The following is a 27,304-nucleotide window of genomic DNA, read 5'->3' as shown; positions in this document are numbered from 1 at the left end:
TGCTTTTAAAATCATTGTAAGATGTATCATGATTTCAGAGATATTAGAGCATGAAAAAATGTGCACCTTAGAATTTATTAGTAAGTATGATAATTGTGTCCTTACTACCCTATGACACACATGGTACTAGCCAGATGTTATGGTGTGTTCTCTGCTTATTTTTAAGGGACCACAGCCCTCCTTGGGGAGATAATGGTACTATAAATGAAACAATTATTGAATAAGATGGTAATTATTGAAATGAAGGCAGTAAGTATGACAAGAGTCACGTAAGTAAATGATTAGCGTCTTCTTTTCCTAATCCCACCCTACCTCCCCCACCACCTACTCTTGTCAACTCCCATCCTACAGCAATGCAAGGAAAGTGCTACAGCCTAGGCCCCAGCACAGTAACAATTCAGTGCTTTGCACTCCTTTCATAGACTCACAGAGGCAGAAGAGAGGAGAAGCTTCCACTGCTTTTCTTTTTGATGCGCTTATTTTCTTTTTGACATTTAAATAAAGGTCCAATATTACCTATTCAGGCCATAGAATATTATGGGGCATAGAATCTGAAGTTTTTGTATCCTCCCTCTAGCCACCATTTATAATCAGAAATACAAAGATACATAGATTTGATATCATAGACAAGGAGAAACCATATTCTTTGTTTCCTTCATTTATTATAGTAATCATCCTAAATAAGAAGGTTCCTTGAGAGAAGGAAAACTGCAGAATATGGCTACAGTCCTCATATAAAGGTTTTTAATAAGACTGGGGAAAAACAGTTACATAAATGAGGTTACTCAGTCTTGAGGAATGAAGAGTCCAGGTTACAAGACATAAAGAAGGAGAAGTAAACAGATTTTACTGCATCCAATTCTGTTTAGATTTTAATCTTTTAAAACATTAGTATGTCCTCAGTGTTTTAAAGAAATCCATGAGGTGATTTTATACTCACTGTAGGGTGCCAAAAAATTTGGATGCTAATGGCACCTTCTGAAGACCCATCAGGTGTCTGTGTGTCCTGTGCCACATAACACTCCTAAGGGCAGCTGGGATCCCAACCATTAGCCTGATTTCTTGCTAAAGTAGAGCCACACCACATTCACATACAATTTAAAATCATAAAGAATCTATATAGGGCTTTCCTGGTATCGCAGTGGTTAAGAATCCGCCTGCCAATGCAGGGGACACGGGTTCGAGCTCTGGTCCAGGAAGATCCTACGTGCTGCGGAGCAACTAAGCCCATGAGCCACAACTACTGAGCCTGCGCTCTAGAGCCCACGAGCCACAACTACTGAGCCCGTGTGCCACAACTACTGAAGCCTAGAGCCCATGCTCTGCAACGAGAAGCCACCACAATGAGAAGCTCCCGCTCGCCGCAGCTAGAGAAGGCCTGCGCGCAGCAATGAAGACTCAACACAGCCAAAAATAAGATATAAATAAATAAATAAATAAATGTATTAAAAAAAAAAAAAAAAAGAACCTATATAAACTTGCTGCCAGTGTGGCTGGTCCCCAAGACTCACACTACTCTAAAAGTGGTTTTCTTTTGTTGAATGTTTATCATGTAAGTCTCCAAAGTTATAAGGTTTCATAGAGAAGCAAAGGTTCTTTTTTTTTCCTTCAGAAAATGTCTGGAATTTATATAAGCTATATAATTTTACAGAGCGAGAGCAGTAGTTATAAGCTCTTTTCAAATCAAATCCCTGTCTTGGAGTATTTCTGCCAACATTTTTTTTCTACCCTCCCAGTGGAGAAAACCCCTCTGCTACTGTGAAACTCCGACTGACGGTGACAAACAATCGCTCAGCACCATTCGATGAAAAGGTGGCCCTGGAATTCTTCTGGTTCCCTGTTTGGTTCTTGCTACCTTACACAGGACGGGAAGCCTTGCCTTACGTCCTGGGCACTGGGGTTGGTGTAATTAGGAAAACATAACTGGGTGTGGGAAAGCCAGGTGTGTTGTTTCCTTTAAATAAAGTTTGCCCCACAGTTGGGGCATCTTCACTTCCTCAAGGCAAAACAGCAGATGAACCCAAAGGGGAACAAGACGATGGCCAAGAAGATGCCCAGGAAGGTGAAGGAGTCCTCCAGAACCCCGAGCCTGCAGACAGGGCAGCCTCCAACGACAACGATGGAACTGGCAGGGTGCCGGGTGACATTCCGACTGTGGATGTTGTAGACCCTGGGGTGGTAGGTGGGTAACCCTGTGAGGAGGTAGGGGTAGGGCGGCGGCTGGGAGGGCGCCGTAGCAGTGTGGGCTATGCACAGAGTAGCCCTGGCTGCCCTACAGGTTGTAGGCAGGAGGCTGCTCCTGCAGCAGGGGCTTGTGGTTCATGGCGGGCGGCGCCCACCGGGCCCAGCCGGGTTCCCGCTCGCGCCCCCGCTCCCTTTTGGACTCGGCTCCGGCTCGGACTCAGGGGGACTCCCAGACGCCCGGCGGCGGATCTTCCCCAGGGGGGGGTGTGGGGTGAGGAAGTGGCGGTATAGGAAGATGGCCTGGCCCAAACCTCAAAACCAGGAAATGGAAGGAAATGAAGGAAATGGAGAGGATGTTTTAGAGTTTTGAAAGTACAGAGAAATAAGGAGTAACTGCACGGTAGGCCTTGGTGAGGCTCTGAAGCACCAGCGATCATTCTGCACCCAAGCCTGTCACATATGGGAGTGAGGACAGCTGCCTTCAAACCTCATGGCCATGGGCCAGGGCACCAGGAGTAGCAGTCAGTGAATGAAAATCTCTGGACTCAGTTAAGCCCTGAGGTTTCTGCATGTCTCTGAGGGAAGGGGACGGGGCTCTGTGGATACAGGCTGAGAATGAATTTCATCAACTACGGTGGGTATAGGCTGAGCCCAAGCTTACTGTAAAAGTAAGAGAATATGACACTTATTATACTCAACTGCCACAAAACAATTTTTTTTTAACACTGGTGTTTTGCATCTATACGTACAATCCACAAAGCAGTTACAAATGAATGAATGAATGAATAGGGAAAGATCACTGTTTAATATAGAAGGTCTGAAAAGGGAGAACCTCTAATTTGCTTTTATCTTCTCCACCAAGAACTATCTTCACTGTTACAAGCATTTAAGTCAGGGAGAGGATGGGAAAGGATAGCTGGCTGCTCTGCGAGGTGAAGTTTTCTAGCTTCAAGGCAGCACTCGTCAGGCTTTAAGAAAACCCAAGGTCTATATGCACATGGCAGAATCTCTGTGGGCTGCTCCCTTGGCCCCCTGAGGCCAGCGGCTCCACCAGGGCTCAGCTCCACCTGGCCAGGGAACCCTTCCTGACTATGGCCCATCTGCTCCTCAACTCTCCCCGAGAGGCCAGGCTCTGCAGATGCTGAAGACCCGACATTAGGACCAGAGAGGGCTTAAGTGGTCATGGCTGCCCTCTGGCTCCTGGCTCCTTGCCAATCTTGCCACATAACTCTGAACACTGCAAGGCCAGGAGAGGACTGATTCCTCCCATGAGAACTTAGGCCTGTTTACAAACAGCTTTCCAGTCTAGGCCTCAGCTGTGCCAAGGATGGAAGATTCTATGACTACTGGCTGAGCATATCCTAACTTGAGTCTAGTGCTGCCACTGCCGTGAGTTTTGCTGTGACACAAAACAACTTTTTTTTTCTAAACCTAAGTTCTATATGGAACTCTATGTTGAGACCATAGGCCCTGGACTGGATCCCAGTGACCATCACCTGGCCTCACACACCACCCACCTAATGCTGGTTTGTGCAGGCACAGAAACTATATACCCAAGCTCTGGTCAGAGCCTCAAGACTGGGTAACACTACCAACCTGCTCATTCCTGACATGTAAGCTAACACTCACCGTCTGTCCACTGTCAACCTCTGGGCTCTCTTCCTCAAAGTTCCTTCCAGCCATTCATTTTCACCACTCTCCAGAATCCCTATTTCATTCTATCATGTTCATCAATAATTTAAAAACCATTAAGAACTACATATACCTGGTTGAAATATCAACAATGATTCCTCCCCACCCCCTCCTCTCTTTTTTTTTTTAAAATTAATTAATTAATTAATTAATTTTTGGCTGCGTTGGGTCTTCGTTGCTGCGCACAGGCTTTCTCTAGTTGTGGTGAGTAGGGGCTACTCTTCGTTGCAGTGCGCGGGCTTCTCATTATGGTGGCTTCTCTTGTTGCAGAGCATGGGCTCTAGGCGCGCGGGCTTCAATAGTTGTGGCACGTGGGCTCAGCAGTTGTGGCTCACGGGCTCTAGAGTGCAGGCTCAGTAGTTGTGGCACACGGGCTTAGCTGCTCCGCAGCATGTGGGATCTTCCCGGACCAGGGCTCAAATCCGTGTCCCCTGTAGTGGCAGGCAGATTCTTAACTACTCTACCAACAGGGAAGCCCCTCTTCTTCTTCTTAAGGCTTCTCTCCAGAGGCCCTCACCTTTAATTAGATTTCTGTTCAGTTCTTCTGGGAGGTTATCTTTTTATCACTAATAAGTTGGGTTTTGTTTTGTTTCATTTTGTTTTTTGTTACTTCTTGATCTAGTTATTTTAGGCATCGCTTACTAACTTCCTACTAGATTAGAAGGTGATTTAGGCCATCACCCCCCCACCCCCCAATCCCCCAGTAGAATTATATCACTATTTTTACTGCCTCTGTTATAATTTCTGTGTTGTTATCCTGAGGGTGATGGTGATGGAAAGATGCCAAAACAGACAGGAAATGGATATAATACCCTTGGATTCAGGGAGAGGATGTGCCTTGCACCCACAAAAGGCTGTAGGAGCAGAAGACAATATAGCCATGCCCACTGGAAAGCAGCTTCCCAAACCTCACAGGCCCATGGGGAGGAGCCCTCAGGCCTCTGATGCACCCCTGCTTGGGGGGTGGGGAGGAGAAGTCAGTAGCTCTCAGGGAAGCTCCCTTTGCCATTTTCACTAGGGTGAAGTATGCTGGGCTGAGGGAGAGGAGGTTTTTCTCCTGCCCTCTGATTGTTCTAAAACTGCCTGACAGTGGCTAATAACTGGTAAAACTCTAGTACAGTGCTGTGTGCTTCCTGCAAAGGAGAACAGAATGTCAGTTCTGAGATATGTCCCAGCTGGCCTAGGCTGCAGGCCCAGCTGAGGCATATTCTTGCAGCTAGTTTTGGGAGGTTAAATAATATATTTGGACCTTTATTTCTTGTTCAATCATCTGTATTATCCCTAAAAAAATTTTTTTATTGTGGAAAATATTAAACTTTTTAACAAGTAGAGAGAATAGTATAATGAACCCCATGTGTTTATCACCCAGCTTTAATAATTACAGCTCACGGCCAATCTTATTTTATCCATCCATACTCTACCCATTTCCCCGTGATCATATTATTTTGAAGCAAATCCCAGACTTCCTATCATTTCATTCTTAAGTATTTCAATATAGCCAGTATTCCTTAACTACCCTCTTTGTAAAATTAGGGATGTTTGTGTCCTCATCCTTCCCTTTTCTTCTACTTCTCAACTCTTTTGAGAGTTTGACAAGATTCCAACCTAGAACAATTCAATCTTCTAACACCACACTATGTAGACTGGGACAATAAATTCTTGGTCTCTAACCCCTGCTGGCTCTTCAGCACTGGTCAACAATCATGCTGACAATATCAGAAAAAAGCTGCCATTACCTATATAAATGTTACAGAAGTTGCCAAAAAACCCAAAGTTCTGATACCGAGAATAAAGCTCTCATCTACAACTATGCATTCATCTAGTGCACATTTATGGAGTGTCTACAGTTGATTAACACTATGCTATGACACTGAGGACACAGAAATATAAAAGAGCCCTTGCCCTTAAGGAAATCTTTGTAGAGTGAAAAACCAGACATGTCTATGACTGCAGAGGCACAGATGAGGAAAAGAAGCTGCTATGGGATATGCCGAAGGGTCATCAGAGGGACCTCTCCCCTGGGTTTCTAAATAAGACTCCCCAATCCAGCCCTGGTCCTTCCAATCCATTTTTGTAACTGCTGCCAGAGGCATCTTTCTAAACACTGATCTTGGTCACCTCTTGGCTTAAAGCATTTCAATGACTCCCAGTGGTTTTCAGGCCACAGTGCAAATTCCTCAGCTGAAGCCCCAGTCTCTTCATGACAGCTTTGGTCTGCCCTAATCTCCAGCTCCTTGCTCACAGAACAGTCACTTCAGCTCTGCTAAACTCCTAGTAGTTCTGGAAAGGGACTGGACATGTCCCTTCCCCACCCAGAACACTGAACTCATGTTCCTTAGGGCTCAGCTCTGGTGTTGCCCCACCTCATGCAGACTCAGGCACCACAGGGCACTCCCTTCTCCTCCCAGGGTGTCCAGGAGCACGGGGGCATCTCCCAGTATCTGGCATGGCTCCTGCTGTCCACTCATGGCTGCCTCTCTGGGTCAGAAAGTCAGCTAAGTGAGTGAATGTTAAAGGAAGTCTAGTGGGTCCTAGCTATGGAGATCACAGGAGAGAGTTCTACTAGAGAAAGATTTACCCATCCCAGACATAGGTGCTGTTCATAGATGGTGTGGATGGGACTATCCAGGGAAAAGGGCCCAGAGGAAACCCTAGGGAACAATGGCACTGAAGAACTGAGAAGAAACAGCCAAAGCCACAGCTGAAAAGTAGAAAAGAGGAGACTTTTAAGAAGGAATAATAAATAATGATCATGATGAAAACCATGAGGTTGTACAGGAAGTTTAAATGCCATCTGAAACTAAGACAGATTTATACTTTCTTATTTATTTTTTTTGGTTGCACCATGCGGCATGTCGGATCTTAGTTCCCCAACCAGGGATCGAACCTGCACCCCCTGTGTTGGGAGCGTAGAGTCTTAACCCCTGGACTGCCAGGGAAGTCCAGATTTATACTTTAAGTAGTTTAGTTCTAAATGTATTTCGTGGCTTTATAATTTTTAAAATCCTTAAGGTACAGACATCTAATACCAGAAGCTATGTGTATACATTATTATCATAAAATAAATATAAACTTTAGAAGTATATCTGACTATTCATAACAGCTAAAGAGTAAAAACAACCCAAGTATCCATTAACAGATGAATGGATAAACAAAATGTGGTTTATCCATACAACAGAACATTATTCAGTCTTAAAAAGGAATGAAGTACTGAAACATACTAAATATGGTTGCACCTTGAAAACACTATGCTAAGTCAAAGAAGCCAGTCACAAAGGACCACCTATTACATGATTCAATTTATATAAAATGCCCAAAACAGGCAAATCCATAGAGAAAGAAAGTAGAGTGGTGGTTGCCAGGGGCTAGAGGAAGGAAGAAATGGGAAGGGACTGCATCTGGGTATGGGGTTTATTTTGGGGGTGATGAAAACATTCTAAAATATTCTGTGAACATATTAAAAACCACTAAATTGTACACTTTATATGGGTGAATTGTATGGTATGTGACTTATATCTCAATAAAGCTGTTACTAGAAAAAGTACATCTGAGTGAAGACAAACAAAAGTTTCATACATCCTTTGCTTAGTATCACAATCCTATTAGCATCCATAAACATAACTCTAACATCTAAATGAATGCCCAGTTCTCAATATAAATTCTGTGTTGCCTTCACTTATGAACACTAGCCTCTTACATAAACTAGCAAATGAAACACCCAGCATGGAGAGGACTTTAATATTAGTTCCACATTACAATAACAACCTCTGTTGCAGAGCCTGTAACAAGCCAGAATCCCAGCACCACCACCCATCTTCCCACCTCACACACAATGTCTACCTGTGCATTCTCTATCTTGAATACCTACCCTCCCAAACTATAGCCATGGCTGAAGCCAGGTGAGTCCTGCTGACTCGGGGGAACATCTAGAATCACATTTTGAAAGCAGAGGCTGAGGGAGGGGCACTCACCAACAAGAGCAACCAACCAGAAACCAGGCACAACTGACCCAACACACCCACCACCCTCTGACACACAGGCCTTTTCAGTCTGGGTGGTTTCTTTTTACAATTTTAAACTGACTCTACAAAGATTTTTATAGTTACTTGCAAACTCCCTCAGTTAGCAGTTGTAGGTTTTGCTCTGTTCCTAATTACGGAAAAGAATCCTGGGGTCAGTTCAGAGTGAAAGAACTTGAGTTTACCATTACCATTTTTAAAACACTAATATTTACACGAATTTCTGAGTAGAGAATTAAATTGCCTCAGTTATTTTGCTTTAAAAAATGAGAATCAAAGACAAAAAAGGCTTTTGTCTGCATTGAAAGCCGTACTGAAATTTAACTGCATGACCTACACTGAACCATTTAGACATTTTCCTATTCTCTTCCTTAAATAAGTCTCTACATTTTAACTAAATCTATATGGTCTCTAAGTGTGTATTTAAAAGCTAACTACACCTAGAAAGACTAAGGCTCTGAGGAATATAAAGCAATACAGAAAGGTGCAGCCCCCTCTGTTGAGAACATGTCCACATCTGCCCAGGAAGATGCAAGCTCAGCCCTCCACACAGCACACACCCAGATACAGTCCCAAGTATAGAGAGAACCAGCATTGATCAGGTTCTTTTGAGAAGACACCAAGAATACATGATGCCAAGGGTCCAGTCACATTGTTCGTGAATACTGCAGCTATTTGTAACAAAGAGCAAAAAGACATATTTTCAACAGAACTTACCTGTTTTTTCAAGGGAAGCCTGGCAAACTAAATGGTGAGCATGCTATCATTTATTTTCGAAAGTGCTCCTGAATGCAGCTTTCATAAGTGGATCTTATTCAAGTGAGTGATCCAGTCCAGGTAAAGAGGACCAAAAAATCAGGCAGAAAATCATCTCTTTGAGTCTTAAACTTGAAAAAAGTACTTTAAAAAAGTAAGTGTGGGGAAGAGATCCCTCCAGAAGGAAATGACCATTTCAGTGACTTTCAGAGGGTGGAGCAACAGGGCAATGCGAGGAAAAAAAAAACTAGAAGTCAGAATTGGCAACAGCAAAGCTATCTCTAGCACAAAAGCCTGTTTATATGCACAGAGCCCTCTTTCCAAATGGGAAAAACGCCAGCAATATAAGTCAAGGTTTTCACTAAGAATCTTAAAAATATTAATCAGTTTTCAACTATAAGAAACAAAGCTTGAAGTTCAATCGGATTTGGAATATAATAAGGTATGTCAGTATGAAAACAACCTGAACTTAAAACAAGTCAGTAAATTATATTTACTAGAACCCAAATAAAATATTTTACAATTGTATGTGATCTGTAACTTGGCAGTGTTAGCAGATGTTATCAAATTGAAATTGTACTGACTAGAGCCTAGAGCTCAAATTCCCTGGGGTTAGAGAAACAACCTAACCCTGCTAGCCCCACTCCAAATATAGCCAGTGGCAGAGAAAATTCTAATATGGCTCCTAAGATTCCTACTATATTGATGTGCATATCCTGTATAATCCCCTCCCCTTGAGTGTGGGTAAGTCTGACCTAATCTAATGAACCCTTTGAAAAGAGGGTCAAGAAGAAGTCAGAGAAAGGTGAAGCTTCCGTAGGTCTGTTATCTATTTTTGGTCTAAAATTTTTATTTTCAAATGTTACATAAATGGAATTGTGCAGCATGTACATTTCTCAGATTTTTTTTCCACTCAGCAAAACTTCCTCAGATTCATCCAAGTTGTATCAATAGTTTGTTTCTTCTTATTGCTGAGCATTATTCCATGATATGTATGTAGCACAGTGTGTTTAACCATTCACCTGTTGAGAAATACTTGGGTTGTTTCCAGTTGGGGCTATTATGAATGAAGCTGCTAAATATTGCTGTACAGGTGCTATGAACATTGGTATACAGGTGTTTGTTTGTATGAATATCAGTTTTCATTTCTCTGGGATAAATGCCCAGGAATACAATTGCTGGGTTAAGTATAGTAAGTGCCAAACTATTTTCCAGACTGGCTGTGCCGTCTTATCAGCAATGTATGCATGATCCAATTTCTCTGCATTCTCTCTAGCATTTGGTGTTATCACTATTTTAAATTTTAGCCATTTGATAGGTGTGTAGTGATATCTCATTCTCACTGTGGGGTGTTTTTTTTTTTGGCCACGCCTCGTGGCTTGTGGGATCTCAGTTCCCCGACCAGGGATTGAACCGGGGCCCTCGGCAGTGGAAGTGTGGAGTCCTAACCACTGGACCACCAGGGAATTCCCTCTCATTGTGTTTTGTGTGTGTTTTTTTTTAATGAAGATGTTTACAATAGTTTATTTTAGGTAATTTCCAATTTTTCACCAGTTAAAAAAATTAACCAACTCAATGAAACCTTGTGAATACAACGTTCTCATTGTGGTTTTAATTTTCATTTCTTTAATGGCTTTTAATGCTGAACATCTTTCATGTGGTTATCTGCCATACTTATATCCTCTTCGGTAAAATGTCTGTTCATACTTTTTGTCCATTTTCTAATTGGATTGTTTATTTTTTTAATGTTGAGTTTTGAGAATTCTTTTTATATTCTAGATGCAAGTCCTTTGTCAGAAATGTTTTTTCCAAATATTTTCTCCCAGTATATAGCTTGTTTTCTTGCTTTTTTCTTTTTTTTGAAATTAATTAATTAACTTATTTATGGCTGCATTGGGTCTTCGCTGCTGCACGCGGGCTATCTCTAGTTGCGGCAAGCAGGGGCTACTCTTCATTGCGGTGTGCGGGCTTCTCATTGTGGTGGCTTCTCTTGTTGCGGAGCACGGGCTCTAGGCACGCAGGCTTCAGTAGCTGTGGCACGCGGGCTCAGCAGTTGTGGCTCACAGGCTCTAGAGCGCAGGCTCAGTAGTTGCGGTGCATGGGCTTAGCTGCTCCGCGGCATGTGGGATCTTCCTGGACCAGGGCTCGAACCTGTGTCCCCTGCATTAGCAGGCAGATTTTTAACCAATGCATCACCAGGGAAGCCCTATAGCTTGTTTTTTTCATCCTCTTACCAGGGTCTTTCAAAGAGCAAAAGCTTTTGATTTTGATGTGGGCAATTTATTAATTTTTTTCCATAGATCATGTTTTTGTTGTCAAATCTGAAAATCTTCTGCCTAGCTTTAGGATATGAAGATTTTCTCCTATTTTTTTCCTAAAAGTTTTATAGTTTTGCATTTTACATTTAAACCTGTGATCCACATTGAATTAATTTTTGTGTAGGATGTGAGGTTTAGGTCAAAGTTCATTTACTTGCCTATGGTTGTCCAATTGTTCTAGCACTATTTGTTGAAAAGGCTATCTTTCTTCCACTGAATTGACTGCACCTCTGTCAAAAAACAGTTGGATGTTTTTATGTGGTTCTATTTCTGGGTTCTTTATTCTGTTCCATTGATCTATGTGTCTATCTCTCCAACAATAACCACAATGTCTTGATTACAGTAGCTAAATATGAAGTCTTATTAATATTTCATATAGTGATTCCTCCCACTTTATTCCTCTTTTCAAAACTGTTATAGCTATTCTAGAATCTTTGCTTTTTATATAAATATTAGAATCAGCTTGTCATTGTCTAAAAAAAGGCTTGCTTTTTAAAAAATTTTTATTTTATTTATTTTTTTATACAGCAGGTTCTTATTAGTCATCAATTTTATACACATCAGTGTATACATGTCAATCCCAATTGCCCAATTCATCATCCCCCCACTTTCCCCCCTTGGTGTCCATACGTTTGTTCTCTACTTCTGTGTCTCAATTTCTGCCCTGCAAACCGGTTCATCTGTACCATTTTTCTAGGTTCCACATATATGCGTTAATATACGATATTTGTTTTTCTCTTTCTGACTTACTTCACTCTGTATGACAGTCTCTAGATCCATCCACGTCTCAACAAATGACCCAATTTCTTTCTTTTTTATGGCTGAGTAATATTCCATTGTATATATGCACCACAACTTCTTTATCCATTCGTCTGCTGATGGGCATTTAGGTTGCTTCCATGACCTGGCTATTGTAAATAGTGCTGCAATGAACATTGGGGTGCATGTGCCTTTTTGAATTGTGGTTTTCTCTGGGTATATGCCCAGTAGTGGGATTACTGGATCATATGGTAATTCTATTTTTAGTTTTTTAAGGAACCTCCATACTGTTCTCCATAGTGGCTGTGTCAATTTACATTCCCACCAACAGTACAGGAGGGCTCCCTTTTCTGCACACCCTCTCCAGCATTTGTTGTTTGTAGATTTTCTGATGATGCCCATGCTAACTGGTGTGAGGTGATAGATACCTCATTGTAGTTTTGATTTGCATTTCTCTAATAGTTAGTGATGTTGAGCAGCTTTTCATGTGCCTCTTGGCCATCTGTATGTCTTCTTTGGAGAAATGTCTATTTAGGTCTTCTGCCCATTTTTGGATTGGGGTGTCTGTGTTTTTAATATTGAGCTGCATGAGCTGTTTATATATTTTGGAGATTAATCCTTTGTCCGTTGATTCATTTGCAAATATTTTCTCCCATTCTGAGGGTTGCCTTTTCATCTTGTTTATGGTTTCCTTTACTGTGCAAAAGCTTTTAAGTTTCATTAGGTCCCATTTGTTCATTTTTGTTTTTATTTCCATTACTCTAGGAGGTGGATCAAAAAAGATCTTGCTGTGATTTATGTCCAAGAGTGTTCTTCCTATGTTTTCCTCTAAGAGTTTTATAGTGTCCAGTCTTACATTTAGGTCTCTAATCCATTTTGAGTTTATTTTTGTGTATGGTGTTAGGGGGTGTTCTAATTTCACTCTTTTACATGTAGCTGTCCAGTTTTCCCAGCACCACTTGTTGAAGAGACTGTCTTTTCTCCATTGTATATCCTTGCCTCCTTTGTCATAGATTAGTTGACCATAGGTGCGTGGGTTTACCTCTGGGCTTTCGATCTTGTTCCATTGATCTGTATTTCTGTTTTTGTGCCAGTACCATATTGTCTTGATTACTGTAGCTTTGTAGTATAGTCTGAAGTCAGGGAGTCTGATTCCTCCAGCTCCGTTTTTGTCCCTCAAGACTGCTTTGGCTATTCGGGGTCTTTTGTGTCTCCATACAAATTTTAAGATTTTTTGTTCTAGTTCCGTAAAAAATGCCATTGGTAATTTGATAGGGATTGCATTGAATCTGTAGATTGCTTTGGGTACTATAGTCATTTTCACAATATTGATTCTTCCAATCCAAGAACATGGTATATCTCTCCATCTGTTGGTATCATCTTTAATTTCTTTCATCAGTGTCTTATAGTTTTCTGCATACAGGTCTTTTGTCTCCCTAGGTAGGTTTATTTCTAGGTGTTTTATTCTTTTTGTTGCAATGGTAAATGGGAGTGTTTCCTTAATTTCTCTTTCAGATTTTTCATCATTAGTGCATAGGAATGCAAGAGATTTCTGTGCATTAATTTTGTATCCTGCAACTTTACCAAATTCATTGATTACCTCTAGTAGTTTTCTGGTGGCATCTTTAGGATTCTCTATGTATAGTATCATGTCACCTGCAAACAGTGACAGTTTTACGTCTTCTTTTCTGATTTAGATTCCTTTTATTTCTTTTTCTTCTCTGATTGCCATGGCTAGGACTTCCAAAACTATGTTGAATAATAATGGTGAGAGTGGACATCCTTGTCTTGTTCCTGATCTTAGAGGAAATGCTTTCAGTTTTTCACCATTGAGAATGATGTTTGCTGTGGGTTTGTCATATATGGCCTTTACTATGTTGAGGTAGGTTCCCTGTATGCCCACTTTCTGGAGAGTTTTTATCATAAATGGGTGTTGAATTTTGTCAAAAGCTTTTTCTGCATCTATTGAGATGATCGTAAGGTTTTTATTCTTCAATTTGTTAATATGGTGTATCACATTGATTGATTTGCGTATGTTGAAGAATCCTTGCATTCCTGGGATAAATCCCACTTGGTCATGGTGTATGATCCTTTAATGTGTTGTCGGATTCTGTTTGCTAGTATTTTGTTGAGGATTTTTGCATCTATATTCATCAGTGATATTGGTCTGTAATTTTCTTTTTTTGTAGTATCTTTGTCTGGTTTTGGTATCAGGGTGATGGTGGCCTCATAGAATGAGTTTGGGAGTGTTCCTTCCTCTGCAATTTTTTGAAAGAGTTTGAGAAGGATGGGTGTTAGCTGTTCTCTAAATGTTTGGTAGAATTCGCCTGTGAAGCCATCTGGTCCCGGGCTTTTGTTTGTTGGAAGATTTTTAATCACAGTTTCAATTTCATTACTTGTGATTGGTCTGTTCATATTTTCTATTTTTTCCTGCTTCAGTCTTGGAAGGTTATACCTTTCTAAGAATTTGTCCATTTCTTCCAGGTTGTCCATTTTATTGGGATAGAGTTGGTGGTAGTAGTCTCTTAGGATGCTTTGTATTTCTGTGGTGTCTGTTGTAACTTCTACTTTTTCATTTCTAATTTTATTGATTTGAGTCCTCTCCCTCTTTTTCTTGATGAGTCTTGCTAATGGTTTATCAATTTTGTTTATCTTCTCAAAGAACCAGCTTTTAGTTTTATTGATCTTTGCTACTGTTTTCTTTGTTTCTATTTCATTTATTTCTCCTCTGATCTTTATGATTTCTTTCCTTCTGCTAACTTTGGGTTTTGTTTGTTCTTCTTTCTCTAGTTCCTTTAGGTGTAAGGTTAGATTGTTTGAGATTTTTCTTGTTTCTTGAGGTAGGCTTGTATAGCTATAAACTTCCCTCTTAGAACTGCTTTTGCTGCATCCCATAGGTTTTGGATTGTCGTACTTTCATTGTCATTTGTCTCTAGGTATTTTTTGATTTCTTCTTTGATTTCTTCAGTGATCTCTTGGTTATTTAGTAATGTAGTGTTTAGCCTCCATGTGTTTGTGTTTTTTACGTTTTTTCCCCCGTAATTCATTTCTAATCTCATAGCGTTGTGGTCAGAAACGATGCTTGATATGATTTCAATTTTCTTAAATTTACTGAGGGTTGATTTGTGACCCAAGATGTGATCTATCCTGGAGAATGTTCCGTGTGCACTTGAGAAGAAAGTGTAATCTGCTGTTTTTGGATGGAATGTCCTATAAATATCAATTAAATCTATCTGGTCTATTGTGTCATTTAAAGCTTCTGTTTCCTTATTTATTTTCATTTTGGATGATCTGTCCATCGGTGTAAGTGAGGTGTTAAAGTCCCCCACTATTATTGTGTTACTGTCGATTTCCTCTTTTACAGCTGTTAGCAGTTGCCTTACGTACTGAGGTGCTCCTATGTTGGGTGCATATATATTTATAATTGTTATATCTTCTTCTTGGATTGATCCCTTGATCATTATGTAGTGTTCTTCCTTGTCTCTTGTAACATTCTTTTTTTTTTTTTTTTAAACTTTTGGGTTTATTTATTTATTTATGACTGTGTTGGGTCTTCGTTTCTGTGCGAGGGCTTTCTCCAGTTGCGGCAAGTGGGGGCCACTCTTCATCGCGGTGCACGGGCCTTTCATTATCGCGGCCTCTCTTGTTGCGGAGCACAGGCTCCAGACGCGCAGGCTCAGTAATTGTGGCTCACGGGCCCAGTTGCTCCGCAGCATGTGGGATCTTCCCAAACCAGGGCTCTAACCCGTGTCCCCTGCATTAGCAGGCAGATTCTCAACCACTGCGCCACCAGGGAAGCCCTCTTGTAACATTCTTTAATTTAAAGTCTATTTTATCTGATATGAGTATTGCTACTCCAGCTTTCTTTTGATTTCCATTTGCATGGAATATCTTTTTCCATCCCCTCACTTGCAGTCTGTATGTGTCCCAGGTCTGAAGTGGGTCTCTTGTAGACAGCATACATATGGGTCTTGTTTTTGTATCCATTCAGCAAGCCTGTGTCTTTTGGTTGGAGCATTTAATCCATTCACGTTTAAGGTAATTATCAATATGTATGTTCCTATGACCATTTTCTTAATTGCTTTGGGTTTGTTTTTGTAGGTCCTTTTCTTCTCTTGTGTTTCGCACTTAGAGAAGATCCTTTAGCATTTGTTGTAGCGCTGGTTTGGTGGTGCTGAATTCTCTTAGCTTTTGCTTGTCTGTAAAGCTTTTGATTTCTCCATTGAATCTGAATGAGATCCTTGCCGGGTAGAGTAATCTTGGTTGTAGGTTCTTCCCTTTCATCACTTTAAGTATATCATGCCACTCCTTTCTCGCCTGTAGAGTTTCTGCTGAGAAGTCAGCTGTTAACCTTATGGGAGTTCCCTTGTATGTTATTTGTTGTTTTTCCCTTGCTGCTTTCAATAATTTTTCTTTGTCTTTAATTTTTGTCAATTTGATTATTATGTGTCTCAGTGTGTTTCTCCTTGGGTTTATCCTGTATGGGACTCGCTGCGCTTCCTGGACTTGGGTAGCTATTTCCTTTCCTATGTTAGGGAAGTTTTCGACTATAATCTCTTCAAATGTTTTCTCGGGTCCTTTCTCTCTCTCTTTTCCTTCTGGGACCCCTATAATGTGAATGTTGTTGTGTTTAATGTTGTCCCAGAGGTCTCTTAGGCTGTCTTCATTTCTTTTCATTCTTTTTTCTTTAGTCTGTTCTGCAGCAGTGAATTCCACCATTCTGTCTTCCAGGTCACTTATCCGTTCTTCTGCCTCAGTTATTCTGCTACTGATTCCTTCTAGTGTAGTTTTCATTTCAGTTATTGTATTGTTCATCTCTGTTTGTTTGTTCTTTCATTCTTCTAGGTCTTTGTTAAACATTTCTTGCATCTTCTTGATCTTTGCCTCCATTCTTTTTCTGAGGTCCTGGATCATCTTCACTATCATTATTCGGAATTATTTTTCTTGAAGGTTGCCTATCTCCACATCATTTAGTTGTTTTTCTGGGGTTTTATCTTGTTCCTTCATCTGGTACATAGCCCTCTGCCTTTTCATCTTGCCTATCTTTCTGTGAACGTGGTTTTTGTTCCACAGGCTGCAGGACTGTAGTTCTTCTTGCTTTTACTGTCTGCCCTCTGGTCTGTTGTTTTAAACTTTAAAAAATTGGGGTAAATATATATTAATATAAAATTTACCATTTTAACCATTTTTAAGTAAATGATTCAATACACTTAAGCACAGATGCTGCCAAGATTAGAAAAGAGGACAGTGTGAACAACTTTGTGTCAATACATTTGAAAACATATGAAATAAATTAACATCTAGAAAAAATTATCTTAAGTAATGCAAATAGAGAGAGAATATCCAAAACATCCCGTAACTATTAAAGAAGTTGAATCAGCAGTTAAAAAAGAAAACGAAACTCCACAAATAAAACACCAGAATCAAATGATTTTACAAGAGGGATCTATCAAGTATGCAAGGTTCATATAATTCTAATCTTATATAACCTCTTCCAGAAATGAGAAAGAGAGATAACTCCTCAATTTATAAATAAAGGTTTGTTTAACTTTGATATAAAAACCATAACAAAGACAGGAAAGGAAAATTACCGGACTTTCTCACTCATGAGATAGATACAAAATTCTAACCAAAATATTAGCAAACTGAGTCCAGCAACACATATAGTAAAAAATCATATATCATGCCAAGTCAGGTTTATTCCAGAAATGCAAATAATTTCCAGGGTCCTGGCTTATGCAATAGGACAAATAGTGGTGCCATTCACTAGAAAGGAAGCACAGGGTTTGGGGCTAAGATCACAAGAATGACTCCCTGAGTACAGGGAGCCTGTGAATGGCCAGGTAGAGATGCCTAGGCAGCAACCAAGAACACTGGTCTGGAGTTCAAGTGTAAGCAGGGCTGAAGACAAGAGTACTGAGAATCACCAGTACAGAAGTAGTACAATAAGTCTTACAAGTGGGATAAAGACAGAGGAGAACCATGGCCTGAATCTCAGACAACCTCAGTGTTTAAGGAAGAAGATTCCTTAAAAAGACAGGCCAGAGAATCAGGGAAAGGACCAGGAAGGCAGGAAAGATACTGACTCAAATCATGCAATGAGAAGGAGAACGGGACTAAAGAATTCAGTCACTAGAGTCCACCGTGGCAGGCAGCTTCAGGATGTGGTGAAGGAGGAAGGCAGACTGTTGCAGGCTGATGGGTGAATGGATAAGAGGAAACAAACAGGGAGTGTGGTCAATGCTTACAAGAAGGCTAGCTGGGAAGGGAAGCAGAGAGTGTGCAAGAACAAAGGAAGAAGCAGATTAGAGGGTAAACAAATCTGTGGACCATCTAAATAGAAAAAGAGGGTGGTGAGAAAAAAATACAACACAGAGCCTGTCCTCCACATTCCAGAAAGGAAAAGAGTGACTGACTGCTCTTTAGTTACAGTCCCAAGGCATGAACACATACCCACCAGAACCAGATTTCAAGCCCATCCCAAATGATCAGTGGCGACTTGCTCCACTTGATCACGCTACTGAAAGTTGGCAAGCAGTCAGAGCCCCAGTCTAGTGACCACGTTTCCACAGCTAAAGGTGAACCAGTCGTTCCAAAGTCCACGCTTAGACACAGATGTAGAGAACAAACGTATGGACACCAAGGGGGGGAAAAGGGGGGTGGTGGTGGTGGGATGAATTGGGAGATTGGGATTGACATATATACACTAATATGTATAAAATAGATAACTAATAAGAACCTGCTGTATAAAAAATAAATTAAACAAACAAACAAAAGTCCACCCTTCCCGGAACTCCACACCTTTACCCAAAATGAAGGGGGTTAAAGCAGAAAGTGCTGAGGCAAGGCCTCAAAGACATAGTGGCAGATGCTTATAAAGAGCACAAATGGGGCCATGGGTCAAGCCTGGGTAAGAGGGAGTGCACTGGTCCCCTGGGAACAGAGAAAAGGAGCAGGTTGATAGCAGCAGGAGCTGCAGCAGGCAACATGAACCCTTAGACCTACCCTTTCAGGTCACATGTACAAAGAATCTGAGTCGTGGAGAGGCTACAGGAATTGTACAAGAGCAAGCCAGGACTCAAACCTGCATCTGTCTGACTATAAGGCCTAAACCCTTAAGGCGACCTTATACTGTCCCCCACTATGTCTCCATTACCCTCCATCCTATGCTCCTTTAAAACCTGATAGCATTTTGGGGATCTTCTCATATGGCACTTTCCATACTCCAGCTTTCACTGGTTATGTGTGTTTGCTTCATTTATATACACCTTACTCATTCCAGAATTGAAGCTCTTTGTGTAGCTCTACAGGCTTTTTAGTGACAAGTCCTTAATGAAGAAATAAATACAGTTGTAATTACCAAATCTGTTATATATCAACTTGCTTTCAAAAGTGCTTACAGGGACTTTCCTGGTGGCACAGTGGTTAAGAATCCGCCTGCCAGTGCAGGGGACACGGGTTTGATCCCTGGTCCAGGAAGATCCCACATGCCGCGGAGCAACTAGGCCCGTGAGCCACAACTACTGAGCCTGAGCTCTAGAGCCCACAAGCCACAACTACTGAGCCCACGTGCCACAACTACTGACGCCCATGCACCTAGAGCCTGTGCCCCGCAACGAGAAGCCACCACAGTGAGAAGTACCACAACAAAGAGTAGCCCCCGCTCGCTGCAACTAGAGAAAGCCCGTGTGCAGCAACAAATACCCAACTCAGCCAAAAATAAATAAATAAAAATAAATTTATTTTTAAAAGTGCTTATAAATTTCCTTCATAAGTGATTTAAGGCAGCCCTACTACAATCTTCTTTTATGGTATGTGCTCAGCACTCCTTTACCACAGATATTACAAAGGCAAAACAATATTAATATTGTACATCTCATTTACTGCAAGTTACAGATTAGTGAATTTAGTTTCACTACAGACATTTCACCATCTTTGCAAGTATAAGACTAAAAAGCACTTCTCACCTGAATTTTGATGGGCCAGGTGAAATTACTGACATAAACAAAGAAAGTGATATTTGGGTGGTTGCGAAAATCAAACTTCTCATTAGAGAAACTATCTTTGTACTCCTTAATGTTTGTTTTTGAAACAACAGGCATCTCTTCTCCAGCCTGGGTTCCAGCTGTTAGGAAGAAAAGAATGAAATAAACAGACTTTTTTTTGGGGACCGAATCTGCCCTCACTAATAATAATGATAATAGTTAGCATTTATTAAACACTATGTTCCAGAAATGGCCTTTAAGAGCTCAATCTCATTTAATTCTAACAACTATTATCCTCATTTACACATCAGAAAACTCAGGTTCAGGAAAATTAAGTAACTTGGCTCAGGTCACATAGCCAGGAAGTACAGTTGGGATTTGAAGCTGGGAGGGCTGATACACAAGCCTATGCCCTTAACCCAAATGGCTTTACCAGGATTCCCTACAACTCCTCCCACAGAAACAGGCTACATGTGGCTTTGAAAATCCAGATACCACTAGAATCCTATTAACAAGCAATGGCATTCACTCTGCCCACAACACTTCCCTTGCTTTGCACTGCCCCCTTAAACCTGTTTGGCAGTGCTCTAGATCCCCCATACCAGGGACACGGATTCAGCCCTCACTTTTTAACTAGCAGTGACTGCAAGTCTCAACAGCAGCAGGGAGGAAGGAGCTCTAGCGGTCACTCAGTCCCTTCTGCTACCAGCTACAACTGACTCTAAATCCCCCCAATCTGATATAAACCTATCCTATTCCCAGGCAGTCCTTCAACATTCCACATTGTCCCTCAGCCAGGAATTCTAGTGTTTATAAAGATTCATGAAATAGGCTTTTCCCATGTCTGAGTTAAATCCTGTGACTGAAGCCAGACTGGCTGGTCCTCATTGAGACTGTCATTGTAAATCAATCCCATACTCAGGGATGCCACCTTTCTCCAAACAAAGGCTCTGATAATTCAGACTTTTTCTTAAAGGCCTCTCTTCACTGCAAGTTTCTGAACCTTTTCTGAATTCTACACAATCTTTTAAGATATGATGAACACAAAGTGATGTGCAAAGTAATGTTTTTATTTTGTTTCAGTCTAATTGATTGTGTTTTGACCAAAGAACAGTATTGTGATAGTAATAATGATGATGAAACATAATTACCATTTGATGAGAATATCCCATGTTTCTAGCACTTACACTGAGTACTTCATTTATTATCTCATTTAATCCTCAGAACATTCTACACGGCTGGGTGTTTTTATTACACCATTTCATACCTGCGGAAACTGGCTCAGAAAACAAGTAACAGGGAGAATTCAAATCTAGGTCCGCTGAGCTACATTCTTAACCACTACATCAGGGCCACCCTTTCTTTCTTTAGATTTTCTGCTCAGAAGATCTTTAGTAAATCACTGTAAGATAAACAAGACAGCAAAAGCTGTGCTCTTAGAGCTTTATTTAATTCCCAAAGTACATTTTCCCCTGTACCTACTAAAATCTCATTCTATTAAAAATGTTTCCATTTCTTGAAACTGAGTCAATTGCATTTTTCACTTCTGAAGCATGGATGGAGATGATGATGGCAGCGCCACAGTAGAGGCTGCAGCAATGGTATTAATGGTGGTAGTAGGGCAGGGGTCGTGAGCATGTACTGATCTTGATACCATGGCAGGCACTGACAGGTATAGCCAAATTTAATCTACAGTATAAGTATTATTACCTTCTCTTTAAGATGAATAACCCTAAGGGTCTAGAGAGAGATTTTAGACACTTGCTCAAGGTCTTCCAGCTAATAAGTGGCAAAAGTGGGTTTCAAACCCATCTGTCTGTCTCCAGAGCCCCTTTTCTCAACTCTTTCTCAATCAATTATCTCCACTTGGAAGGTTTTCTCTAGGTATGTCTTTACCTGAGAAGCTGGCAGCCCAGGTGATGTTGAGGTTGAAGTTTTTGGAGGCATTGATGAACATGTCCAAATCCCTATTTTGCTGATGAGATGTACAAATAATTAGAAAATGAATTATTGTAACAGTTTCCTGATTTTAAAAGAAAGCAGTAGTTAAATTTTACTACTCTCAACTTTCTTAATTACAAAAAGATATTTTAATGTCTTAAGAGAAACTCATGCTTATACAATAGTTAGCAAAATTTCTAACCTTAACATAAGCAATATATCCAAAACAAATTTCATTTCCCTCCCATAAAAGTATATGGGATTTAGGGACTTCCCTGGTGGCACAGTGGTTAAGACTTTGTGCTCCCAATGCAGGGGCCCCGTGTTCGATCCCTGGTCAGGGAACTAGATCCCACATGCATGCCGCAACTAAGAGTTCTCATGCCACAACTAAGGAGCCCGCCTGCTGCAACCAAGACCCAGTGCAACCAAATAAATAAATTAATTAGTTAAATTAAAAAAAAAGTATATGGGATTTAATGCTTTATCAAATGCCTAACTCCATGAAAAAGTATCTTTTAAAAAGACCCTCACCAGACAACAGTGACTTACATCCTGTGACCTATGTTAGGGAATCAGCCTCTTAAGGATCCTCTGGGCAGCCCTTTCCAAATGTCTGAAGAATAAAACACTTGGTCAAGTGTCTCAATTTATACTAACTTATAAATCAAACCTATGTACTTCTGAACCCATAGATTATACAGTGTAAAGTTCTCCAAAATGGAAGTGGTTTTTAAGGAATAGCACATAAAGCTGAAATAAACTAAATTTAAAAACTTTTAATTGTCTTCACCCATGATTAAGAACATTTTTCTCTTACTAAAAATATTATTTCAAGAGAAATATGACAGAATATGTTTTATTACCTTTGAAAACTTTGTATACCACTTAGAGATACAGCAGTTTGAAGAGCTAGTTTAATTTATTGTGACTCTTGGTTTTAATGACTGAAAAAGGTATCTCTGAGGAATGTGTTGGGCCAGCTGGAAGAAGAGCACTGTCAGTTGTGTTGGGTAAATCATGATACTAATTTTTAGTTTTCCCTGAAATTTGGCTAATAAATCTCTTTCTTGGGGCCAAAAAATTGTTTTTCCAAATGAGTCAGATGTTGTGTTTTAAATTTTTGAATCCAATCCTGCTGAAATTCTTCACATTGAAAGATTTTTAAAACAGGTTAGAAAATTGAGATTTTAAAGAGCATTCTTTTGATAGTTTTTACAGCACAAAAATTACAACAATGGAAGCATTTCCAAACAGCTATTTCCAAAACGTGATCTCCAAACCAGAAGTTTCTCTCATAAAGCAGTTACCTTCTCATTTATTAATAAGGCCTCACCATTCTCTTAAAGGGACAGCTCAAGTGTTTATTTACTTATTTATTTATTTAGAGGCATCACGGCATGTGGGATCTTAGTTCCCTGACCAAGGATCGAACCCGTGCCCCCTGCAGTTGGAAGCATGGAGTCCTAAACACTGGACCGCCAGGGAATTCCCTATTTTTTAATATTTGCTGGTAGCACATTACTAGCGATTACTTCTTTCCCTGGAAAGGATTAATAACCTTGAAATCTTGGTGCTTTTGTAAAAGACAGGACACATACATTGTGTAACTATTAAACATTCTGTCATAAGAGAAACAAGGCAGTAAATAAATTTCATGTGTGGTACTTTTGCTATAGCCTTATTCTAAAAAATTAAAAAAAAAATTCTGGTCAGTACAGCCACTGAAATGATATACCAACACAGTTTTTCCACAAAACATTTTCATTGAAAGTCATTTATTATTTTTACTTAAAAAGCTATTCACTCATGAGAATGTATCTTCTCTAGTACATCTCTTCTTAATTTTATCATTGAAGTGGAATACAAAAAACAAATCTTACTTTCATTTAATTGTAAACATCCCACACTGGACTTCATTTTACTACTGATTTATTTATTTCTTAAATTTAGCAGTGCTTGCTGATAACATCTGTTATCAAAGGAATACACTTTGGCTTATTATCATATTGTTTTCCATGTATTATTTGTTACATTTATTGTATTTTTGTAATGGTAAATGGCTTTGTGTATGTTGATGAAAAATAAGAAACCTCCAAGGAGGCTCCTAAATAATTTACCATCAGGTTTAGTAAAATTTCATTATGTACCAGAGGAGGTATTAAATGACTTTATATTTCACTGAAGAAATCATATAGGTGCATGTTCATACTCTAGATGCTTTACTTTTAAATGTCATGCTGTGTTGGCTCCCTTTTACCTCTAGGTAATACCTTATGGCAGGCTGGGGTTTACCATTAACAACAGTAGATATAAAAATACATTTCAAATAGTTACCTTAGTAATTTCAATTATTTCTGGCTGACTTCTTCACTGTTTTTACCTCTTAATGAGGATAAGAACTCATTCTAGGAGCGTAAGTGTCACCCCTGCCTTGCATCACTGGTATTAATTTCCATTCTGAGAGGGTAAATCTGGGTTCTGACACTGCCCCCCTAACAGGGAAGTTCCCCTTGCAGTCTCCTCTCCTTTCCTGTATGGGGCTGTGATGGGCTGATGGGCAAACCAAGTATGTGTGGAGTCAATGTCACTCTGTATATCAGATCATGGTAAATCTTAACAACATGGTAAATCTCACCTTTTAAATAGAAAGGAGATAAATGTAGATTCTAACATTTCTTTCCTGTACCTCTAAACATCATCCTGTGGACTCCACTCTGGAGACCGCCGCTAAGGCACTGCTTCTATCCATAGTGACCAAGAAAAAGTTCCACACAAATTCAAAACAAAGTAAGAAGACTTTTAAATCTTACTTCATCAGGTGTAGCCACAAAATTGATGGCTGTGTAATAGCGGTCATCTTCCTGGGATAGGCTAAAGGTGAACTGATAGTCAATAAGAAGAGTATCTATGGAAAGAAAGAAATATGTATTTAAAAACTGAAACGAAACAAAACAGAATAGGTCTCTAGAGATACAGATTGATTTTCTCATAAATATTCAACAGCCAGGAAAGCACTTTTGGCAAAGTCTGTGGGCAATGTCATTTTGTTTGAGTTAACCCACCAAAACCTCCTTGTATCATGACCCTGGTTGAGATTTTAGGCTCCAAGCTAACTTACCTACAAATATTAATTGAGCATCTATTTATGCTTAAAGATACAAAGCTATAAATTAATGGTATAAAAGAAACCAAGACTCCAAGTAAAAATGGTTGATTCCAGGTTTGGGGCAAGGAATATGTGCCTCAGTTATCTTATTCTAGAAAGCAAGAAAGCATTCAAAGACTAATGTAATGTAGCAAAAGAACATAGCTTGAAAAAGAGCCTACTGGCTAAAGATAGTATAATTTAATTCTAAGAAGTAATGTACAATTCAACAACCCGATTTAAAAATGGGCAAAGACTTAATAGACATTTCTCCAAAGAAGATATACAAATGGCCAATAAGCACATGAAAAGGTGCTCAACATCAATGATCATTAGGGAAATACAAATCAAAACCACAATGAGGTAACACATCACCTGTAGTAGGATGGCTACCACCAAAAAAAGTGTTGGTGAGGATGTGGAGAAATTGGAATCCTTGTGCACTGCTGGTGGGAATGGTGCAGCTGCTGTGAAAAACAGTATGGCAGTTTCTCAAAAAATTAAAATAGAATTACCAAATGATCCAGCAATTCCACTTCTGAGTATATCCCAAAAGAACTGGAAGTAGGATCCTGAAGGGCTATTTGTACAACCATGTTCATAGCAGCCAAAGAGATCATAGCCCAATGGTGGAAGCAAACCAAGTGTCCATCAACAGATGAATGGATAAACAAAATGTGGTATATACATTCAATGGAATATCACTCAGTCTTAAAGAGAAAGGAAATTCTGACACATGCTACAACATGAATGAACCTTGAGGACATTATGCTAAATGAAATAAATGTATCACAAAAAGACAAATACTGTATATTTCCACTTATATGAGGTACCTAGAATAGTCAAAGTCATATAGACAAAGTAGAATGGTGGTTGTTAGAGGGTAGGGGAAGAGGGAAATGGGGAGTTGTTGGTAAGTTTATTTTTAACTGTTCAAAAAACTGCCAAATGATTTTCCAAAGTGGAAAACCATTTTATATTCCCACAAAAAATTTATAAGGGTTTCACTTTCTCCACATCATTGCTAAAACTTGGTATTGGCTTTTATTTTTCAAGACAGAGAAATATAAGGTACCAGATTACAAAAAATTAATTGATATGGTTTCAGGTTTCACTTTATAAACTAACCTTTAAGAAATGACCAGTTGCCTGGTTTTGATATGGTATCAAAGGATAATACCCAGTTACCTGAAAAGGTTATTAAAACACTCCATCCTTTTCTAACTATATGTCTGGTGGGGCCAGGTTTTTTTTGTGTGTACTTTAACCAAAGAGACATAGTGCAACAGATTGAATGCAGAAGCATATATGAGAATCCAGTTGTCTTCTATTAAGCCACTGTATTGGCTTTTGATTCTAGTCATTCTAGGGGTGTAGCTCACTGTGTTTTTTTCGGCTCCGTTGGGTCTTTTTTGCTGCGTGCGGGCTTTCTCTAGTTGTGGCTAGTGGGGGCTACTCTTCGTTGCGGTGCATGGGCTTCTCATTGCGGTGGCTTCTTTTGTTGCAGAGCACGGGCTCTAGGCAGGCGGGCTTCAGTAGCTGTGGTGCGTGAGCTCAGTAGTTGTGGCTCACGGGCTCTAGAGCACAGGCTCAGTAGTTGTGGCACATGGGCTTAGCTGCTCTGCGGCATGTAGGATCTTCCCGGACCAGGGCTCGAACCCGTGTCCCCTGCATTGGCAGGTGGATTCTTAACCGCTGCACCACCAGGAAAGCCCCCTCATTGTGGTTTTAATACACATATCCCAAATGTCTAACAATGTTACACATTTCTTCATGTGCTTATTGGCAATTCGTCTATCTTCTTTGGTGAAATGTCTATTCAAATCTTTGTTTTTAACTGAAATTGTCCCCTTATCCAGTTGTAAGAGTTCTTTATATATTCTGAATACAAACTCTTAATCAAAGATACGCTTTGTAAACATTTTCCTTAGTCTGTAGCTTGTTTTTTACTTTTTTTAAAATTAATTAATTAATTTATTTTTGGCTGCGTTGGGTCTTCATTGCTGCGCGTGAGCTTTCTCTAGTTGTGGTGAGTGGGGCCTCCTCTTCATTGCAGTGTGTGGGCTTCTCATTGTGGTGGCTTCTCTTGTTGTGGAGCATGGGCTCTAGGCGCGTGTGCTTCAGTAGTTGTGGCATGCAGGCTCAGCAGTTGTGGCTCGCGGGGTCTAGAGCACAGGCTCAGTAGTTGTGGCACACGGGCTTAGTTGCTCTGTGGCATGTGGGATCTTCCTGGACCAGGGATTGAACCCGTGTCCCCTGAATTGACAGGCGGATTCTTAACCACTGCACCACCAGGGACGTCCCTTTTTACTTTTTAAACAGTATTTTTTAAAAACACAAGTTTTAAATTTTGATAAGTCCTAATAAACGAGTTTTTCTTTTATGAATTGTGCTTTTTGAATCACATCTAAGGACCTTTTCCCATATACAAGGTCATGAAGTTTTTCTCTTGTTTTTTTCTAGAAAAACACATTTATAGGTTCTAGCTGGACATGAATTTTG

The 27,304-nt window shown here is 40.1% G+C and overlaps 1 protein-coding gene and 1 pseudogene across 4 annotated transcripts in view; both read right to left on the bottom strand.

The window, feature by feature from the left end:
• ATRN (attractin) overlaps window positions 1-27,304 on the bottom strand; it is a 159,985-nt gene that overhangs the window by 33,167 nt on the left and 99,514 nt on the right. For all 4 annotated transcript variants that reach the window (XM_036824232.1, XM_036824230.1, XM_036824229.1 and 1 more), the window contains 3 exons: window positions 24,468-24,562; window positions 21,610-21,688; window positions 19,696-19,853 (listed from right to left, as the gene is read on the bottom strand). In XM_036824232.1, the coding sequence (XP_036680127.1) occupies window positions 19,696-19,853; window positions 21,610-21,688; window positions 24,468-24,562 (332 nt within the window). The remainder of the gene's footprint in view (window positions 1-19,695; window positions 19,854-21,609; window positions 21,689-24,467; window positions 24,563-27,304) is intronic.
• On the bottom strand, window positions 1,957-2,323 carry LOC118880907 (annotated as a pseudogene).

This window comes from Balaenoptera musculus, chromosome 15, assembly GCF_009873245.2.
Source record: "Balaenoptera musculus isolate JJ_BM4_2016_0621 chromosome 15, mBalMus1.pri.v3, whole genome shotgun sequence".
Lineage (NCBI taxonomy): Eukaryota > Metazoa > Chordata > Mammalia > Artiodactyla > Balaenopteridae > Balaenoptera > Balaenoptera musculus.
This window is presented reverse-complemented; position numbering and strand designations above follow the sequence as displayed.